This window comes from Scaptodrosophila lebanonensis, unplaced genomic scaffold, assembly GCF_003285725.1.
Source record: "Scaptodrosophila lebanonensis strain 11010-0011.00,11010-0021.00 unplaced genomic scaffold, SlebRS2 tig00001415-arrow-pilon, whole genome shotgun sequence".
NCBI lineage: Eukaryota > Metazoa > Arthropoda > Insecta > Diptera > Drosophilidae > Scaptodrosophila > Scaptodrosophila lebanonensis.
This window is the reverse complement of record NW_022060742.1, coordinates 3708431-3730164: the sequence shown is the minus strand read 5'-3', so window position 1 is coordinate 3730164 and position 21734 is coordinate 3708431. Positions and strand designations below refer to the sequence as shown.

At 39.2% G+C, this 21734-nt stretch overlaps 8 protein-coding genes across 8 annotated transcripts; 4 read left to right on the top strand and 4 right to left on the bottom strand.

Moving 5' to 3' along the window:
* Positions 1-195: 195 nt before the first annotated feature.
* On the top strand, positions 196-731 carry LOC115633162 (cuticle protein CP14.6-like). Its single transcript, XM_030530573.1, has 2 exons — positions 196-326; positions 420-731. The coding sequence occupies exons 1-2, from the start codon at positions 196-198 to the stop codon at positions 613-615; spliced, it is 327 nt and encodes a 108-aa protein (XP_030386433.1). The 3' UTR covers positions 616-731.
* A 1771-nt stretch (positions 732-2502) lies between these two features.
* On the top strand, positions 2503-2917 carry LOC115633160 (larval cuticle protein 65Ag1-like). The gene is made up of 2 exons (XM_030530571.1): positions 2503-2638; positions 2715-2917. The coding sequence occupies exons 1-2, from the start codon at positions 2511-2513 to the stop codon at positions 2914-2916; spliced, it is 330 nt and encodes a 109-aa protein (XP_030386431.1). The 5' UTR covers positions 2503-2510; the 3' UTR covers position 2917.
* Positions 2918-3109: 192 nt separating this feature from the next.
* Positions 3110-3758, bottom strand: LOC115633161 (larval cuticle protein 65Ab1-like). The gene is made up of 2 exons (XM_030530572.1): positions 3443-3758; positions 3110-3381 (listed from the first exon to the last, which is right to left on the bottom strand). Exons 1-2 carry the CDS (start codon positions 3562-3564, stop codon positions 3189-3191), a joined length of 315 nt encoding a protein of 104 aa, XP_030386432.1. The 5' UTR covers positions 3565-3758; the 3' UTR covers positions 3110-3188.
* Positions 3759-4957: 1199 nt separating this feature from the next.
* Positions 4958-5266, bottom strand: LOC115632960 (endocuticle structural protein SgAbd-6-like). The gene has a single exon (XM_030530260.1). It carries the CDS (start codon positions 5264-5266, stop codon positions 4964-4966), a length of 303 nt encoding a protein of 100 aa, XP_030386120.1. The 3' UTR covers positions 4958-4963.
* A 5464-nt stretch (positions 5267-10730) lies between these two features.
* Positions 10731-11218, bottom strand: LOC115633022. The gene is made up of 3 exons (XM_030530346.1): positions 11190-11218; positions 10985-11121; positions 10731-10908 (listed from the first exon to the last, which is right to left on the bottom strand). The coding sequence occupies exons 1-3, from the start codon at positions 11199-11201 to the stop codon at positions 10731-10733; spliced, it is 327 nt and encodes a 108-aa protein (XP_030386206.1). The 5' UTR covers positions 11202-11218.
* A 494-nt stretch (positions 11219-11712) lies between these two features.
* Positions 11713-12312, bottom strand: LOC115632681. The gene is made up of 3 exons (XM_030529915.1): positions 12304-12312; positions 12127-12242; positions 11713-12070 (listed from the first exon to the last, which is right to left on the bottom strand). Exons 1-3 carry the CDS (start codon positions 12310-12312, stop codon positions 11713-11715), a joined length of 483 nt encoding a protein of 160 aa, XP_030385775.1.
* A 2960-nt stretch (positions 12313-15272) lies between these two features.
* On the top strand, positions 15273-16238 carry LOC115632680 (pupal cuticle protein 20). The gene is made up of 3 exons (XM_030529913.1): positions 15273-15637; positions 15737-15857; positions 15918-16238. Exons 1-3 carry the CDS (start codon positions 15273-15275, stop codon positions 16236-16238), a joined length of 807 nt encoding a protein of 268 aa, XP_030385773.1.
* Positions 16239-17939: 1701 nt separating this feature from the next.
* On the top strand, positions 17940-19552 carry LOC115632679 (sal-like protein 1). Its single transcript, XM_030529912.1, has 2 exons — positions 17940-18523; positions 18712-19552. Exons 1-2 carry the CDS (start codon positions 17940-17942, stop codon positions 19550-19552), a joined length of 1425 nt encoding a protein of 474 aa, XP_030385772.1.
* Positions 19553-21734: the final 2182 nt, after the last annotated feature.

The following is a 21734-nucleotide window of genomic DNA, read 5'->3' as shown; positions in this document are numbered from 1 at the left end:
CGAGTAATTATTGCGCTCCGGTGCAGGAATTGCCGGCATCGTCGGCATCGTCGGCATCATCGGCGTCGTCGTCGACTTCGTGAAGACCTATAAATTGGCTGTGCAGTTTCCGAATTGTATGCATTAATTGAAAGTTCCTCGAACATTTAACTTTGTACATTGATCCGCCAACAACTCCAACAATCTCCAGTCATCATGAAATTCGCTTCTGTCTGCCTCTTTGCCTTGCTTGCCGCTTGCGTCTCTGCCGCACCGCCCGCTGCTCAGCAGGAGGCGCAAGTCTTGCGCTACGACTCCGATGTGCAGCCCGAGGGCTACAACTTCGCGTAAGTAACGTGTTCAAGTAACGCCACAATAAGTGGGTCACGCTTTCAGGGCCATGGCCTTTGCTCTACTATGAAACTTCACAATCGTTACAGTGTGGAGACCAGCGATGGCAAGTCGCACCAGGAACAGGGCGAGCTGAAGAACGTGGGCACCGAGAACGAGGCCATCGTTGTACGCGGCTCCTTCTCCTATGTGGGTGATGATGGCCAGACCTATACCATCACCTATCTGGCCGATGAGAACGGCTTCCAGCCAGAAGGCGCACATCTGCCCCGTGCCGTGCAATAAACTGGAATGCATTCACTAAGTCAGCCAACAGTCATTCAGTCTGTCTTGGCCCAATTGTGTTAACTATATTTTAAGTCTTGTCTGAAATATATGAGAATTATTTCATTTGTTGCAAATTTAAATTGTTTCACTTCTTCCCATTTATCATACCCCGTTTTTAAGAGAGCATATTATTGTTATTTATATTTGAAGGTGATAATTGGCTCCGAAGAAATTGGGATAAGAATTGATTGATGCGAATTTATTGAAGACTAGTCTTGAATTATTCGCCCCTTCTTCACATGCTACCATGTATTTGTGGATATCGTAGGAAATACGTACTCTTGTGGTCCGGTTGTCCCATTATTCATATTTATAACATAGAATATCTCAAATTAATAAAAGCCATATTTGCAAACAATAATGTAGTTTTGTGAATCGAAGTACTTCCGCACAAACATTCGGTCGATGCTGGATTTTACCAAACGGTTCTAAAAAACAGTGTGCTAGGTTTTGTCGCTGGTATGGTAATTACAAATTCTATACAAAAATAAATTTGTCTCTTTTTAAAGCAGTTGTGGCATATACTCATGCAAGTATATATAGTATATTAACAAAATTTCTGTTATCTGTTAACGGTTCTATTTAAAATTCATTATTATTTAACCTTTTAAGCAAGCCCATTTTGATTTGCAAAATTTAACCACGGGTCGACAGCCCTAGCGATCTTTCTGTTTGAATATTGCTAGTGGAGGAAGGGAGGCTTTATTTTCTACATTTGATTGTGTTCCTTTTAAGTTAATACAAATTCTTATAAATATTTTGGCTTAGTATCAGATTGTCACAAATTATCTTAAAATTTCAGTTAGTTAGTTAGCTTGATTGAAGGTCCGGCAAGATATGCCCCGACTTACAGCCACAAGTGGTCATAGATTTGACCGGAAAATGTATAGAGAACAGTTTCTTTTTAGAATAGAGGGATACTTCTCTTGAAGTTAAGTGAGGAAGGTCGTCATAAATATTCACGTAATCAGGTAATTAGCCCGTAAACGAGTCGGTTGTGCATCTCGACAAGACGAATGGAAAATAATTCCTAGTTGGTCTACAAGAAACTGAGAAGTTAAGTAGACCGAAGAGAGCACAGGAGTCTACATCACCAATAACCAGCTTGTGGAGAAAAACAAGACCAAGAACAGTGGTGGACCAAAGTGCTAATGATGGAAGGCTTATGAATCTGAACAGACTCAATACGTTAATGATGCTTTCAATACTGCGAACACCAAGCGCAGGGCGTAATTTTATTTACCTACAATAGTAGCATCACTAATTTAAAGAATTGTACATAAAATCTAAGAACAGTTATGAGATAGGTCATGGTCCATAAATGAATTAATCTAATCTATATACAAGGTTATGGAAACGCCCCAGATTTATTTATTTGAATTCATCCTCAAATACCTCGTTTCGCTTTCGATTTTCGGAGATATTTGTATGCTGGTAATGCGCCTTGTGGTCGACCCTTTTGGACAACTAGTTTCGTGTTTGCCTCCAAATGGTATTGTTTGATTGATTTACGATTAATGCAAATGCGACGCACAAAGATGATGATGAGCCATGTATTTCCTATAAGCCGCGAGCTAGCCGAATAAGCGTGGATTTTTGTTTATTTTTTAGAATTTTTTTGTATTGTGTTTGTTAGTGGCAGCAATTTGTAGATTCGACTGAAATCCAACTTGTCAGGTTAGGCGCTTGCTGGGTAATTAGTCATTTTTATTTTCGACCAAAGTCGTCTTGGGCTGCGGTTCGCTATAAAATAGCATCGACGGCACCACAGACAACACAAATCAAACAGAGTGCACTGTCAGCTCAGTCGTAAGATCAAAGATCGCCAAAAACAAAATACTCCTATAAGCAATATGAAGTACCTCATCGCTATCACTTTTGCCGCCTTGTTTGCCGTGGCCCTGGCCGCTCCTGCCCCCGACGCTGAAGCCACAATCCTGCGCCTGGAGTCGGATGTTCAGCCCGAGGGCTACAAATTTGCGTAAGCGAACATTCATTCAGACATTGATGATCAGTCATTAATTTTGGTTTCATTTATGATCTTGGGCCCATTCCAGACTGCAGACCAGCGATGGCAAGACCCACGAAGAGCAGGGTGAGTTGAAGAATGCTGGCTCAGAGAACGAGGCCATCGTCGTCCGTGGATCTTTCTCTTTCGTCGCCGATGACGGACAGACCTACACTGTCAACTATATCGCCGATGAGAATGGATTCCAGCCAGAGGGCGCGCATTTGCCAAATGTGCCAATTGGTAACTAAATCTGTGGACAATACGAAACCGAGAGCTGTTCTTTATTTAAGAGTTTTTGCTTGATATATGAAATATATATGTAGCAAGAAGCTAGAGCAAAAAAATCGTCTTTCTCACTAGCACATTAGGGGCTTTAAATATGCTTTTTAATATGCTAAGCTGATATTGATTTTTTTTTAAACAGACGGGGTTAGGAACTGATTAAAGTTTGCAAGTTCTATATCTTTATTAAATCAACACGATTTTTTCTGAATTTGGTCAATCATAAGAAGGTCAAGCCTTAGACGCGTGGAAGATGCTCGCCTTCAGGCTGGAAGCCGTTCTCATCAGCCACATAGGTGACCTTAAAGTGCTGTCCGGTCTTCTCATCCACCCACTCATAAGAGCCGTGCACAACAATGGAATCTTCATCCTTGCCCAGGGACTTCGCCTCGCCCACACCTTGGACAGCAGTGCCATCGCTGGTTGCCACACTGAATGAGAACAGGAATAGGAATAAGAACACAGGCCACCATAAGCTGCAGATTCACTTACTCCCAGCTCCACTTGTCGGGCAGTACATCCGAAACGCTCTTCAGAATTTCTACATCAGGCGCAGGTGCTGCCAATGCGCAGGCGAAGAGAGCGGCAAGAACGATAACGGCTGCGAATTTCATGTTGATTGCTTTAGGATGGGATGGTCTTAGTAGACTGCACTGCCAGACTCCCAGATCGGTCTGCTTTATATATCGCAGATTAGCGCATTTGCATACAGTATTTTGCTACTTAATATTGCATTATTCTGTTATCATTATTATGTGTTTCGCAACGAGTTATAGAAATGTTGCAATCAGAATAACTAGTTCTGCTCTTCAAATTAAAAACAGAACAAAACGCGTATATCTTAAAAATGCTCCCAAAAGTTCATATGTTTAACTTGATTGGCAAGTCACATTGTGCTTGTTGCTGCTCTAGCGACGAATCATTGGATTGCTTTGGAAGAAAGTTATATTAAATGAGGTTCCGGTTCTGGCTATTGACTGAACGAAAGCGGCTTATAGGGGCATGAGCCAATAATTTCTGCCTGTTTTTCAATGGAATGAGATACTCTTATGTAAGGAGTCGTTCCAAGTTCTTTACAACATTACAAAACAGACGAACTGACACTTTTCGATTTGCATAACTAACTAAACATTTTAATAGATTGACTTGAAGACCAAAGCAGGTTAAACTTAAATATTTAAATACGTATGTTTTGTTATGTCATTATAGTGAAAAGAAAATTTGAAAAACAATTTAAATTTTTCTTGAAAAATCATTTAAGAGAGTGAGGATGGAATACTCAAAGAGCTCGAACAGATTGTTTCGCTTAAAGGTCAAAAGAAAATTTGAAAAACATTTTAAATTTTTCTTGAAAAATCATTTAAGAGAGTGAGGATGGAATACTCAAAGAGCTCGATCAGATTGTTTCGCTTAAAGGTCAAAAGAAAATTTGAAAAACATTTTAAATTTTTCTTGAAAAATCATTTAAGAGAGTGAGGATGGAATACTCAAAGAGCTCGATCAGATTGTTTCGCTTAAAGGTCAAAAGAAAATTTGAAAAACATTTTAAATTTTTCTTGAAAAATCATTTAAGAGAGTGAGGATGGAATACTCAAAGAGCTCGATCAGATTGTTTCGCCTAAAGGTCAACTATAAAGAAAGTTTCTTTTTTGATGACATTATTTTATTGGTTGATTGAGGGTAGCTGCTGTCTTTTCGGATGTTTCATCTGTTTGGCATTGACCCCTTTGACTTATCAGATAAACTTTATGAATAACAAGGCGTGCCTGATTTTGCAAAAAACATATAGAGGGTATATATTTTGAGCTTCATTTCATAACAGTTACAATTGCTTAACAATACACGACACTTATAGACTGACTTTAAAACGGAGAGCACTTCACACGTCACAACATCGTCAGGATTTCGCGACCCCACGACTATGTACTTCATTCTCTACAGGCTAGTTGCAGTTTAAACAGATCAGATTTGGCACAGAAGGATTTCTCACTCTCTCCATCGCCATCATTCGCCTCACTTAGGAATGTGCGCGCCCTCTGGCTGGAAGCCATTCTCATCGGCTACAAAGTTGATGGTATAGGTCTGGCCATCAGGCGCAACCCAGGAGATGGAACCCCGTACGGAAAGCGACTCGTTCTCGGTGCCAGCGTTGTTGACGACAGCCTCCTCCGTTCTCGTAGTGCCATCGCTCAGCTTGTAGCTAAACTTGTAGCCACCAATACCAATGTTATCCACTTCGGACTCGAGGATCTCCACATCTCCTTGAGGGCGTGCGCTGCATGTGGCGGCCAGCGCCAGCAAGCCAACGACTAGCATCTGAGGATGTGAGGGAGGGTGTGAACGAGTGTCTCAAATGAGAGAATACTCAAATAATTTACCAATTTCATATTGTCGGGCGGTTATCGAACAATTCCACGAGAGGTGCGCGCTGGAGCTGCGTTACGTTTGGGCAAAGTACCGAGCACCTAATGGTGCAATTGCAGCAACGAAGATGCGTTTTATACTCTTCAACTATAGAATTTTCAAACATCATAAATTTGCGCAATTGTAGAAGACAAACGTTGTGGTCCGACGCTAAACTATTCAATTTACCACGACCAGTGCAGCGATGCGCCGAAGTCGCCGGGACAAGTAACATTTAACGTCGATTTGTGCATTGCATTTGTGCATTTTTTGGAATTTGTTCTTTTTCGTCTTAAATCAACTTGGCGCATGCGTAAACCATTTGCCTTTTCATATGCATGGGCAAACAATTCATATCTGTGTGTGTGTGTGTGTGTGTGTGTGTGTGTGTGTGTGTGTGTGTGTGTATGCTTGTAAACTGACGACCTTGTCGCGTGCGTCACAACGCCGAAAGATCAATAAACGTTACATGAATCAAGCTACAAACAGCTATAAAGTGAAGCACAACGGTTAAGCTCGCATTAAGGCCAATTTAAGCTGCATTCGTGCTTGACTCTTGGCATATAGATAGGATGACCTCTCCGCCGAATTAATATGTTCTCTTAACAAGCGACTGCAAAAGCCTCCAAGCAATTCAAGCACTACCCGCAAAAAAACCAATGCATCTGCCGTTTTTACTTGTATTAACCTATGCATCTTCTTCATCTACCAATTTTATTCCACCTCTGCTGACCGTTACAAGTCAAAGAAAAAGCAGACGTCGCAAATCTGGCAGCGAGCCGGTCAGTCGAGTTTTTGGCTTTGGTTCCATTGCTTGCCAAAGTTGGCAAGTTGTCCACATACTTATGCATATATACTCGTATGTGCTCGTACATATCGGCATGCAAAATAATGCAAAAAAAAAAAACGAAGCTGTTGAGAATTTTGCTGATATTTTTATTTTGCTTCTAAACCTATACAGCTTTTGAGCTAGAAGCCCGATAAATTTTATTTCATTTCTAATTCGTGTCTCTAAAAGCTAAAAAATTTCACTTAATTACAAAACAATTAAGAAGCCATTTGTTGCCAATTTTCGGAGGCAAATCGACAAATAACTATGGAATTTCCGCCCTTTAGATTTTTTTTCTGGAATGGGAAAAATGAGGGAACACAAAAAAATGACAGAAAAGTATTCATGAATATATATTCTATATAGTGATTTGTTCTATACCCAAAAAAAACATTTTATTTCATTCCTAATTCGTGTCTCTAAAAGCTAAAAAATTTCACTTAATTACAAAACAATTAAGAAGCCATTTGTTGCCAATTTTCGGAGGTAAATCGACAAATAACTATGGAATTTCCACCCTTTAGATTTTTTTTTTCTGAAATGGGAAAAATGAGTGGGGAACACAAAAACAAATGACAGAAAAGTATGCATGAATATATATTCTATATAGTGATTTGTTCTATACCCAAAGAAAACAACCCTTGTGAATATTTTGTATACTACTCTTCAATAAATAGTCTGACTTTATGTAACAAGCAGAAGGTGGCGTGGATGTTTTAATGCCTTAACCTAATCTAGGTGTATTTAATCATATATGTATATATCATATGATCGAGCGAAGCAAAAATATGTTAGTTATAACATTTGTATAGTACTTCATGAAAATCTGAAGCTTCATAAAATATATTATTCGGTTCTAAGCACAAATCAAAAGACAGGCATTTTGGGGGCATTTCAAGTTGTTCCAGCACAGACTGGTCGCCATCTTCTGAATTATAAACCATAGACAAATTTTGGAATGTTCAACAAACTAATTATCTCACAACTATCTGTTTGCGTCAACCAACATTAAAAGACAGAACAACTGAGTCCATAAAATATCCGTACGTTGCTTTTTCCCTCATTCTTTTGAAAAAGTGGTCGACATGTGAGCGGACCAGAACATTTAATGTTGCTGCTTGTATACTAATCTATTAAGTTAGCTAAAGGTTTGTACTGATCTATTAAGTTAGCTAAAGGTTTTTACTCTGTCGCTAACGATGATTGAGTCCAATTTTGATCTTTCTCTCTAACTTGCAACAACAAACTCACGTAGATATAATGTGAAGGTATTTACAAATTGGGTTGCTTTTGGTTTGATTTGCGAAAATTTGTGAAATTTCAACAAAAAACACAAGTTTTGTTTATATTAAGATTTTTAATGTGGAAACCACGATCATTATTATTGGCTTCCTCGTGCACAACCGCAACAAATATTCATTCATAGTTGACCTACGACCTTTCGAAAGCCACTGACTATATTTTTGTTGTTATGTGTGTGTGTGTGTGTTTTTTTTGTTTGTTTGTTTTGGAGGACGTCTGCAGCACGTTGCAATTAACAAATTGTGTTGGCATTTAGTTACGATATGTTATGGGATTTGCATACTTTACACTCTTTGATGCTGTGCCTGAGATATCTGTAATAAAATGTTTATGTGTTTTAAAGAGAATGTGGGTGGCATACACAGACTAGTTTGCTAGTAAATCAATAGCCATCAGAGCTCGCAAATGCATCGATTGATATTCAAATTGCACAATCCCAGTAGTTACTGACTGACACCTGCCCTTTACGAGTAGCCAGCGCCCCTTACTCAAATGACATAAATCAGAGTCATTACATCAATTTTTTTCTGTGCTGTCGCTTTCAATACACGCACACACTTCGGTCCGTAAAAAACCACGTCAAACATACAAACCACTTGGTACTACATACTATACGTAGCATTTAAGTGCGACTGTCGGCTTCGCGCTTCTCCTCATACTCGTATACCACCACGTCTTCAAGGTCAGCTCCAGCAGCTGTTCGACCGCTACCGATTGTGGTTGGGAGTTTAGTGAGCAGCTTTGCTGGGTCTTTCATCTTTGTCCATTTGTCCGACACTCTCAGTCTCATGTTGGCGTTCAGCTCTTCGGCTCGATAATTTCTTGTTTTAACAAAATCTTCAGCCACACCATCAGTTTCGTGTTCGACTTCGACTTCTGCGACGTTGACGGTGATGGCACTATGTGGGACCCGAAAATTAGCACCTCGATGTTAAAGGTAATGTTTTCAAAATTGTTGATGGACTTGTTTTTCGGGCCGAAAATACTTCTGCTGGCATTTAACATTCAGAATAGTGCGTGTAATATAATCTTATTGTTGCTTATGCAAATTTTTTTGCACGTATGCATCGTTTAGTCGACTGGGCTTTGTTTACGGCCTGGGATAGTTGCGTAATAAACCGGCTTAAAGCAATTTTAAATTCATACATATATATTTTTATATATGTTTGATTATTTGTGTTTGCTTATGCATGTTTATACACTTAAACATATTCACACATTTCTATTCATCTTTGTATCTTCGACATAAAACATAGAAAAGGCATTCAAATAATTGTGCTACCCCACCTACTATGTATAAGAACCTGTTTATAAATCTAATGTAGTTCATTGATCTATAAAAAGTAGTCCAGATAAGTTGAACTATTATTCTTAATTTAAATCGGTGCACTTCGCAATAGACTTTTATGTGGCGTATTTCCTTTTTAATTTGCTGGTGCTGGGAGAGTCTGCCACAGAGACGATGAAACGGGTTTAACAACTGAAATTAAATTAACATTAAATTTCGATGCCAACAAGTGCACAAATAAGCTATTTTACTTTTGAAATTTTTAAATTATAAATATAATAAATATGAATTGAGTAGAGTCCAATATCCCGCTCAAAACTAACAAAAAATAAGACTTTTTAACCAGAAAATTCACGAATTTAATATTATCTTTAAAAATATCCAAGTTGACCAATAATTAGTAAATAATGATGCAACAATCTTCAAAGCCATACGAATTATCTCGCTTAAACAAATGCCCCAAAATACAATAAAAACATGACCAGCCTCAAAACTCTTTTGACAGTTTCACCAGAGAAACCACAAACCCACAATTACCGACAATAAGAATGGTTAGATATACGCGAATCGAAATCTACTTACTCAACAGCACTCTCTTTTAAAAGAGAACAATCTGTACTAAATATTTGATACCTACCTTCAGCAAGAGTAAGAGCAGCAGCAAAAAGCAGAAAATTGATCGCATTGATCACTAAAAATGTAACATACAAAGAACTATCAAGACTGGAAAACTTACACTGAGACACACAAAATTCACAAACCCATATTATTCGAACAAAAACATTTTTAAATTCTGTGCATTCTATCAAATAAATACTAATCGAATGTCCCATACTAGCAGCCACTTGTAGCCAGTACATCCCAATAGACAACAATAACAAAAGACATGGATAAATAAAACTAATCATAAGCCACATAAAAACCAATATGAATCGCAAAATATATTTTATATAAATAAGTTAGATTTATATTGTAAATGTATATAGTAAATATGTAATCGCTTTAGCCATGCATAAACTACAAATGATCTCAACAAAAGTATATAGTATGACTAAAGGCCCTAATTGCTTTAAAACTAACAATTATATACTACTTTAAATGCTAATATATATATATATATACAAGTATTTTCTCTATGTATAGACAATAAATAAAAAACTTCTGCTCGATATACTCGTACTTTTATAGGTAAATAAAAAAGATAAACAAACTCAATTTTGAATTTGAAGGTTGTTGCGAATTTAACATTTTATTATACTTGTAGTCACATGCAAATTTTGAAATTTGTTTCATAATGGATGCAAAAAATAAATTAGTTTACTTTTTGCTTTGGTTAAAGACTGCTGATGAATGTGTTACTTTTTAGCGCAATTTAAGCTGACATCGAATTTATTCGACAGTCACATTTATCAAATTGTTGCTATGCATTTTATAATTATACAAGTATAGATATATTAATTATTTGTGTGTTTGTCTGTCGGGGGGAGGGGGCTGAAAGCATAGTTTCAAGCACGAAAGGTGATCAGTTTTTAAAAATGTGCAGCATACTTTTGTGCTGTAAATTAAAAACCATCAAGCTGATGTTGCACAACGATGTTTAGTGATAAACAATTGATATATTATATAGAGAGAAAAAGGTATGATTTATACTCTTGCATTTTATTATCACTTATTAGCTTTTGGTCTTGCGAAGGCGTTTATTTTGGTTTTATAAAAATAAACTTGTTTGCTTCCATTAATATTTTATATGTATTAACTGATTTACATGTTTTTATTATTTCGAAAGCAAAAAAAAGTTTTAATTAAATACAAAACTGCAATGTTTTATTAACTATATGTAATAACAATAACAACTCCTACGAAACTTAATTAATCAATGCGTAAACTAATAAATGCCAGTAGAAGGGATCGAAAAATTCGTATGATCACTGAAATGGGTTGGACCTCCATATTGGGGCTTAGCCTGCGAGCGATTGCAGCGACTTTGGCGCCAGCTTGCGATTTTTCACGCCCGGACGCTTCGGAGGACGTTCATTACGCTTATAGTTATTGGCATTGACCTGATCCTGTTGTGGAGTGTCCCCAGTGAGTATAATACCCACCTCGTCGCGCCTCGATCCATCTGCCAGTCCATAGCTGAACGGTTGAAATATATCAGAAAGTAAGTATACACGAGGAATCCAAAAATATTAGCCCAATCGACTATACTCACCCATATTTGTAACCGTTGCCAGTGGGTAGATAGATAAATTGCTCAACTATCACATTGCCCAATTGTATGTCCAAAACTGTGCCGGGTGGAAATGAAGCGTTGCCTACGGCTAAAGAACAGGCCAACAGTAAAAGACACTAGCCACAAGAATAATTGGTAACATCTATGAATTTCTCTCTCCAACTGCTTCAAATTCAACGCTTACCTTCAGCAGCATGTTGATGGCAAATGATTTAAATGTGCAACAGGTGTCAGACGATGCTACATTCGAAATGAAGCGCAGCTCTTCGACGGCGCTTTGCAAACCCTCCACAAGCCTGAGACATGGAAAACATAATGAGATTGGATCCAAAACAAAAAGTTGCTGCGTAAGCTTGCTGCGCAACAACAATTGGTCAATCGATGGATGTATTTAGTGTTGATTTGTGGTAGTCAGAGATTTGCATAACGAAACCGAAAAGAGCGAAGACGAACCAAACATACACAAGCTCTGGGCCCTGCTGTAAAAATGTTGATTCCACTTTATATGTCGAACACGCAACAAAAAGAAAACTAAAGAGTGGACTTATAAAATGCATATAAGTCGAAATGCCGAATCGTATACAAAAACTTTACTTGAGCTTAGCCTAGCTTGGGTTAGCGTAGCAAGCAACCATTTTGAGCTTAATCTAAGCTTAATACACTGAGAAAAAGTGTGCTTTGAATTTAATTGCAAGAAAGTAACGCTTCTATGTTGTTGGTGTTAGCTGTTCCTCTTCTTTGATAATTTTTTCCTGCTTTTCTGGCACCTTCTCCGACTGTTTTTCAGATTGCTTTTCCAGCTGCTTCGACGACTGTTTTTCCGGCTGCTTTTCCAGCTCATTGGCTGGTTTTATCTTATGAGCTGTCACATAGGGTTGAAAGCCTTTGCTATTCGCCTTGTAAAGCACTTGATACCTATAACCATCGGCTGATATAAAGCTATAGCCACCACGATATTCTACTGGTTTTTCCGAAACTTTTTCATCCTCCGCCACTTTTGATTTCGTCGATTTGATCATGTAGGTAATGTTCTCGGAGCGCTGATGACCGTTTTCAGTTTCAAAACTGCAAAGTTAATAATATTAATGACAAATCTATAGATGCTAAGCAATCGCTCTTACCCGAAATGCATTGTTTCGTGCTTCTCACCATTGTCTAATTGTCCTTCATTCGTCTTTTCTATGGCCGCTGATGATGCCGCCCATGCCAAAGATAGTGACCATAAGCATAGAGATAGCTGTCATGAAATAAAATTAATGTGAGTAACACCGCAAAAAGCTTGAATTCATTTAACAAACCAATTTCATTGCGATTTTGCGTCTTTTATTTGATTTCAAATGCGAAATAATAAACTGCGCTGCTTTAAATAATAACGATGTTCTCACAATCGTCTTTAAATTCCAACTAAAATGCGGACCGAAATGTTTGCGCCAAGAACTCTTAAAACTGAAAACAAAATCTTGTCTACCGGCGCGCTGCCATCATCAAGCTACTTGTTGTTGTCCACATAGGGTTGCGTCATAATTTATGGCACAACTTTATTCTAAACCGAATGCGAGCGCTACTTGACAAACCTTGGCTCAGCAATGCGGAGTGCAAAAAATTTACTATTTGTTTCAAATAGATGAGAATTAATGGTTCTTGCAAAGACTCTTTAGTGAATGAATTTTTATGATTTCTAGCTCTAATAATAAATCGCCATAGTAAATATTAATTACACTAGACCAAAATAAATTAATTTCTTTATTAGTTTCACAAATTTCAAATTCAAACAATTTATGTTGTTTTAATGAATGAAAAAATCAGAAACCGGTAGAACTTTTTACATAGGAGCCAAGCCAAATAAGTAAATGTTTGCTTATCGAAAAAACATGCGTTGTAAAAGTATTCTACGACCGTTAAGGATTAAAAGGATTATTGAAATTTATGGATCAGTAATTGTTGCTTAAAGTGCTCTATAGAGACAAAAAATCTTATTATTAACAATGACGGGCTTGCTAGCATGCCCAACTCAAAAATATTGATTCTGAAAGTTAAAAAACATTTTAAAAAGCTCCCCAAAATTTGGTATGTTTTCCACTATCAAAATATGACAATTATGTATGTATATGTTTTTTTATAAAATATTGTCCTTAAAGGAATTAAATTAATTGTATGCATATGTTATAAATATCAATTATACTTATAATCTTTACTAAAATTCTTGCGTTCGGTAGAAGAACGGACAGATATAAACAGCCACGCCATGAATGGCCTTTAGCTACATTTGCTCCAATCTAGAATTGCATTTGCACTTGGATAATGGATATAAATACAAGTAGGTACGTTTTCACTTAATTCTTTACATTTTAAAACCAATCAAATATGCATAGGAAAAAATAATATTTCTTTTATTAAAGCAATAGACATCAAATAAAACTACAACCTATGAAAGCCACCCTTATATTGTGATTAAAAACGTACTAGTTAGTTAGCAGAGCCAACAAGCCGAGCATTTCATGCAAAAACAATTACAATCCGTAATGCGCAGGGAAACACCTGCGCGACCGGCTCCGTGGCAGTCCATTTCAAAGCGCTTAATGCACTTTACCTGTCGTCTGCACAAGGGTGCTAAGCCACACGAGGGGGCGCCGGCTTAGTCAATCGTCTATTAACTTTTTGCCAGTATTTGGCCTTGTCCTTGTCTGCGGCCTTCAGGCTGGCTGGGAGACTGGTGGAAATGTGTGTGTGTGTGTGTGTGTTTATTATCGGGTTGCTCGGGCTCGTCCCTGACGATGCTGCTGCTGCTGCTGCTGATGTCGATGCCAATGCCACTAATATCATTGCTGGGGGATTGAGCGGGCCCAGGGAATCGCAATGTCGTTTGCAGCTTGTACAACTTGTAATGTGCCGACACGCAGCTGACGTCTTCCCAGGCTTGCGCGGATTTTTGTGGATTTTTGAACTTGAACCTGTTCTGCTCCGTACTATGCTGCGTCAGCTGCGACAAAATGCAAACACCGCGGGCTGAGGTGAAGGCAAATGATAGCCAGAACCACCACCACCACCACCATCACTACCGCCACACACCACCACCACCACGACCACTATCGACAATACTAAGCCAAACTAGCGCGCCACCAAACGAAACCACCACTGGCACTTGCTGTACACACCAAGCGCTGCACCGGCTGCGTAAACCAACAACTGTTGGTAGCTCTTCGGGCCGATCGGTTGGTCCATCGGTTCGCTACGCACTCATTGCAAATACTCTACCCTTTCCAAACCGCCCGCATTCGGCTTGGGACTCATAAAGTGAATTTTGACAGGGCGCCGAGACCTGATTGCAATTTTTTTCAGGGGATGTACGCAGATTAAGTTTTTGTGCGTGGCTAGGTAAACAAAAGCCAAATGCATTTGTGGGCGCATGGAAGCATTTAGATGGACATCGATGATAAATTAGCCACATGCATGGCTGGCAGCCTTAATATGGGAAAATGTGCAATTGTTGCGGGCGCCTGATCGGCCGATTATTAGTTTTTGCTATTGATTCTAAGGCACTCAAGCACTTAAGCCATAACTTGATGATTTGTTGAATTATTTTGCTTAACGAGTAAAAAGGAAATGGAAAATTAAAACTTGTTTATGAACTCAATTTAAAAACGCCCAATAATGTTGATTATTAAGCGTTGATAATCTTATGATAATATATAGTTGGGTATATAAAGTCTAAATCTCGCCAACTCTCAAACGAAATCTTCCTTTCTCTCCGTTGTTTAATTCCCAATTCCCGAAGTATCACATTTGTTATTAGTTTAAAATTTGTTTCTCTATAAATAAATAAATAGCCGCACCCCAGTAGCGCTCTAAATATAGTACTTTTAATGTATGATAGAATTCAAAAATCACTTCTTAAGGTCACAACATATACTTAATAGAAGTTGGGAACTTTGCAGAAAAAGTATTTATATTTCTTGTAAGGCAGGAGTTTTTCGCCACCCACCCGATAACAGCAGAAAATGCTTTTAAACCAAAAGCATTGCTTTTCAGTATAAACAAATTGGTATTTTGAATTTTGTAATTCAATGTATAATTTAATTAAAATAAATACACTATTAAGCCCCAAAAATGTTTCTACCTGAACTGCTATTCAAATTTCAATTATTCTTATTCAATTTTAATTTCTGCCAGTGCATTCGTACTGGCCTAGTTTTGCTAATTGCGCTTTCCGAGAGTACGTGCTTATTTGGTTCGGTTCAACAGGTCGTGGTCAAAATAAAATGCAAGCATGGACCGGACTGCGTATTTTATAAAACGTGGCAAAGAAGCAGCGCCTCAGACCATTGCAGTGAAAATGCAACGGCACACAGGTGTACTTCTTCTGCTCTGTCTCAGCTATGTTGCGGCAAAGCCGGCGGGATATCCACGCACGCAGCCGCCAGCACCAAATACTCCATCTGCGAACTACCTACCCCAAAGTCCACCAAAGCCACCAAGCAATAGCTATGGACCACCAAAAGCTGGCAATGGAAGTCCTCCGAAACCACCCAGCAATAGCTATGGACCTCCCAAAGCTGGCAATGGAAGTCCTCCCAAGCCACCAAGCAACAGCTATGGACCTCCCAAAGCTGGCAATGGAAGTCCTCCAAAACCGCCCATCAATAGCTATGGACCTCCCAAAGCTGGCAATGGAAGTCCTCCAAAACCGCCCAGCAATACCTATGGACCGCCAAATGGAAACAATGGAAATAGCAATGCTTACCTCCCACCAGCCAATGGTAATGGTGGCGGTGGGGCTGGTGGCACCGGGGCTATCGAGATCATACCCATCATAAAACTCGAGTCGAAAGTAAATACCGACGGCTCCTACAAAGTAAGCAACTACGCTATATTCCTTCCACAGACTATCTAAGCAACTACAACAACTTTTCAGTACGAATATGAAACTGGGAATGGAATAATGGTCGAAGAGATGGGCTACCTCAAAAATGCTGGAGTAGAGGGCTCGGAAGCTCAAACCGCTGAAGGCTTCTTCTCCTACACCAGTCCGGAGGGTCAACCGATAATGGTAACCTATATAGCCGATGAATTTGGATTTCAGCCGCAAGGCGATCACCTCCCTACACCGCCACCGATTCCAATAGAAATAGAGGAAGCACTTGCCAAATTGGCAGCCAGTGGCGGCTGTCACGACTGTGATGACAACCAGGCTTCCGATGGCGGTGGCTCTGCAAATGGGGGCTACGTGTATTAAGTGCCTTTGCCTTATATTGAACTATTTCTTTGCTATCGCTTGCTACTTTAAATAAATTTTGAACGCTCTTGAAATCATGCTGCCCACTTATTACGACTAGGAAACACCAAACCGAAATTGGCTTGTGCTTCTAATGCAATTTGATTGCCAATTGTCCGACCGGTGAAGACTGCGCATCGGTCCAACCCCTAAGCGGATGACGACGACGCGTGCTGTGTGACTGGCAACACATGTTTTTGCCGCTTCAATCCCGTTGATCGGAGCGCAATGATGAAAACATTAACGCTGTGGCATATTTCGAGCTTGTGTCAGTTCAGGGCCGCATTCAAAGCAATTATTGTTGGGCGCCCAGATGATTGAGATTTTAAATTGTGGATTTCTTAAGCTTAAGCCTAACTTACTTATATAATACAAACGAATATAATATACATTTATTCAATTTTAAAAGGGCCAAGAAATTTGATACTCTAATAATACTTCGTGTCTGAAGGCTCCTTTTACAATCCCTACACCTTTTACCGGACGCCGAAGCCAAATGGAAAATTTACTGACCAAAGCTGAAAAAGGCAGGGCTTAGATTCAGAGCTTTGTTATTTTTATTAAAACTATATGGGTTTTAGCGAGCTGTAGTATAGTATGATGTATTGTCATGTCACCCAATAACAACAAAATACAAGCCATCAAAATAGTATTGATACTTCAGATGAGAAATTCATTCTATTTTTCAGACATCCTCACTGTTTTCGTATGTTCTTTTTTTTAATTAATGGGCTATGAAATAATGAAATAACCGTAAATTTTTGTCGATATTTGTTCATACGAATATTATTCAAATTTAGTCAAAATGTGATTTATTATTTTTGCCTATCGTCACGTAGTTGAAGATCACAAATCCATTTTAATAAACGTAGTAGGTAATGCCGAAAGTTTTGAAAATTTGGGCGCCTGGCTACCTTGATACTGCACCGTGAAATCACGACCAACCCCAAACCACACATTCGTAGAGGGTTGGGGTGGAGTTACATAGACGATAACGAATGCGATTTGTATATGGTGGCATTACAATAATAATAACAACAACAACAGCAACAGTACCGCCAACAAACGATCGTTTAATTTCAATTAAAACATTTTGCTTGCGCCCTGCAAAAAGCCAAAAAGGCTCACAAATAATTGCGCGCTTGGCAAAGGATGATGACGGGGACGACGGGACGAACAGGAAAACGCACACTTGCTGCAGCTTAGCTTAGCTTAGTGATTGGGACATGATGTTGCACTTGCCACACACAGCAACCAACCAACCACCATGTGGACCAAAATCAAAAGGGATGTCAAGCCGACTGACTGACTGACTGGCTGGCTCGATAGCAGGCTGGTTGGTTGGTTGGTTGGTTGGTTGGTTGGCTGGTTAGCGGGTAAGCAGTGCGTGCGGGCGCAAAGTGCGTAGCTATGTTTGTTAGAACGCTGGGAATTCTTGCACTTGACGTCCAGCCCAGTATTGTGACACTCTGCAAGCCGTAACAAATCCAAACAACAGGCGAGCGGTATTGAGATAAACCCGAAAGGGGCGAACACGTGCTGCAGGACGCGCCGCCAGGCAGTGGTATAAAAGGCAATAGCGCCTTCCAATTGGACCGCAGAATCAAATTCGAATGCGACCGAGCAACAACGAGTCCAGTTCAGGAAAGTCTTTACCGAGCTATGCTGCCCGCCTTGCACACGCACACGGCTGCTCATTTGGATACTTTGGACAATCGAGATAGTGGGGAGGCACACCAGCCGCAACAGCAACAGAAACGAAGCGCCAGCATGATCTTTCGCATTGAGCAGTTCCTGCCCAGTGTGACGTCAACAATGACCAGCAACACGACGACAACGACAGCGGCAAGTGTAGTTGTCACCCAGGCGAGCAAACGCCAGATGGGCGGTAGTCAACGTCCAGGCGTCTACACCGCCCAGTACATGCCCAAGGATGCGTGTTCTTCTTGCGTGCCGCCGGCATCCCTACTCGCAGTATCGAGCCCACCAGCAAGTGGTAGCAATTCACGTGCCTATTGTGCGCTTACCGATGGTCAGCTCCTCATGTCCGCCACATTGATGCGGCAGTTGAAGCTATCAGAGGATATTTATAGCTTCAATGCACTCTTCGAGCTCCATGCGGGGCAGGTGCGCGTGCGCATTGTTCGCGATGTGGCGCGAGATGAGGAGATCGTCGCCTGGTTTGGAGAAGAATTGGTTCTGCTCATGGGCATACCATTTCTGACGCCATTAAATATACAAGGTGAGCCTCGTCGAGAAAAAAAGAGGTTTTTCTAATTATTCGTTGCATTTTATTTTCATGTCTAGTCGTGTCTTATGTTTCAATATTAGTTGTTCCTTTAGTTTCTTCACCTTTTCTTTTAGTCGTTAATTACTTTTCTTATTATTCCATACTGTTTCTAACATTTCTTATCTTTCTTATATCCCCAGACAGTAACCGTTACACCTGCAACCTCTGCCATCTCACCTTCTCACATCCACATCCGCTTAAAATACATCTAGCACTGGGCTGTGGTCACAGCGCCATTGATATACTGTGGTTTCGCCTCCACTGCGCCCTAAAGGCACCGCAGCCTTCTTCTGTTTCTCATGCGCTGACAGCCATCCAGCATTCCCCACCACATCCGGCATCATCAGCTTCCTCAATATCGCCCACACATACGCCTCCACCACCGCCTCCCGCCTCTGTAGCAACAACATCATTGTCAGCTCAACGTTTCTCCGCCTTCCGACCCATAGCAACCACACTGGCATCGCTGCCCGGTGCGCAGTCCCTCATAGGTCTACCAACGATCACCACCAGCGCGTCACTTCCGTACCTTACTCCGATTTCTATGTCAGCACCATTGATGAGCCTCCCCTCGAGTAATCCGATCAATGCAGCCGCACAAATCGAGGCCATTGTTAGCAATATGGGGGCCTCCAAGCAGGGACACCTCTGCATATACTGCGGCAAGGTATATTCCCGAAAGTACGGCCTGAAGATCCACATACGTACCCACACCGGCTTCAAGCCGCTTAAATGCAAATTCTGTCTACGTCCGTTTGGCGATCCCAGCAATCTCAACAAGCATGTACGCCTACATCTTCAGACAAACTCACCAAGTAGTGGAGCAATTGACTGTGGAACGGGCGAGCCCGATACAGCCGGCTATCAATGCCAGCTTTGCCCAAGGACCCTGGCTAGAAGACGCGACCTACAACGGCATATGGAGACGAGGCATAGTGGTGTTCAACCAGAACGGAATACAAATACAACTCGAAAAGACGATTAGGATATTAACTAGAATTGAGCTTCTCTATTGGAAAGCTGGCTGTGATAATTAAAGTTGTACGATACGAATTCAATTTCTGTTGCTTTATTCATAGTTTAATGATATATTTTTATAATCCACAAGTCTTACACAATTAACACTAGTACACTATTTTAAGCACAATTACATTCTATCTCTCTTTTTTGTTCCGACTATGAAATATTTCATTAAAATGATCTTCGATATTTGGCAATTAACGGAAATTCAAAATGCTTCCAATATTTACTTTAACATTCGATATTCTCAAATAACCTGATAGGTTCAGAGCTGAACGACATTTTCAGAAATTGTTTCATAGTCCAAACAAGTCTTCTCGGTTAGGGTACATGCAAAAACGCGTAAACAAATCGGAAAATTATTTAAATTGCTGCAAAAGCACTTCAATTTTTGTATTGTTTAAGGTTTGAGCAAAAACATATGTTTATAAAATGAACATTTTAAGGTTGCTGTACAAAACTCGTCCAAAATGTTTATGTTCATTAAAAAAAAGCAAATTATAGTCGCAATCAGAATGTAAAAAGTACCCAAGTAGGCTTCGAAGATAAAAAGTACACAAGAACGCAGGTAAAAGCACTGGGCTTTCCCAATAGCAACACAGGGGAAGAGAAGCATTATAGGAATACAATGGCTTTACATTTACTCGTAGATGATAGAAGTAGTATTACATTTTTCAAGAATTCCTGTTGATATCATTATATTCATTTGTGCACTTTTTTGTATTATAGAGCATAAGGTGAAAGTTACAGAGTATTAGTTAGAAACGGTTTCAGTGAAACAATCTTCCCTAAACTGAAGATTCTTGTTGGCAATTTTTACTTAAGCGTCGGCATTTTCTATACTACCGAGTACCATCCAATTAAAAGTAAAATTGACTTCTTGTACTATATATACCTTCTGCTAATCTTCGAAATACGTTTAGTAATTGTTGTAATATTTCAAAGGCATTCTCGAATCAGTTGGCATATTTTTTGCATTTGAAAGTCTTTATAAAAGCATTAGAAACTGGGAAACTCATAACATAACTCAATTTAATTTAATTGTTAGCAGAATCTACACATTGGTATTGGTTTCATTTCATTGCCCTCTAATGTGCATCGATATTGGAACTATAGTACAAGAAAATGAAAGTAGGAAATGTATAGTATATGTATTAGGGGGAGCTAAACAAATAAATTAAACAACGTATTTCACTCACTAGAGAAAGTCATTTAAGTTGACTTTCAAATAGAGTTTAAGGCACTTCCTCAAGAATTTAACTTTCCGGAGTGTGAGTGTCTCTTGATTTACAAACATCCAAGCGTATTACCTGTGGTAATGGTAGGATTTTACAGTAATATGTGTGTGTGCATGTAGCTATCACGTTAAGCACTTAATATGTATGTATATAGGTATATAAAGATGAAAGGTATGACATTTTTCTCAAAAATCTCGATAGCGGAATCCACATATTATAAAACATACCATTTTATTTCACATGTTGGATTTACACACACTATAGAATCTTTTCAATATAATATAGACACCAATAGTTAAGATTACTTTGCAAATTCTGTATGACGTTTAACTAGGAATACTTCAATCAAGAATGCATGGTAATGTTACATTTGTCCTTGTATATACATATACGTATATACACGTATCTAAACATAAATTCATACATGAAGCACACTTGGGTTCAGTTGACTATTTGCTAATTGTTCCAATATCTCTTATACGTGTCTCGCTCTCGTTCCCCATTAATCGAATACATATGTATGTATGTTGCATGTTAACAAGTTTCATTCTATATTTATGTAGTTATACAAGGATGTATGTATGCATGTATGTAATATAGTTGTATTACAGTTACGTCATCGTCGTTGTTGTTCCCGCTTGTTGTATGTAATATAGTTTAATTTGAATATTAATTACATTATCTTGTGGCTTGCAATCAGAAACCTTTTTAGTATGATTGGTTTGTCTACTTGTATACAAACGAACATATGCAAGTTGAACCTGTCAATTGGGCTTCTTAATCGAAATACTGAATTTCTGAACACAGATAGATAAAGAAGTATAAGCCATGGCCTACAAATACAATCATTGTTTTTCTAATTTTATTTTTTTCTAAATATGTTTTTAATTGCGCCATGAAAATTACAAC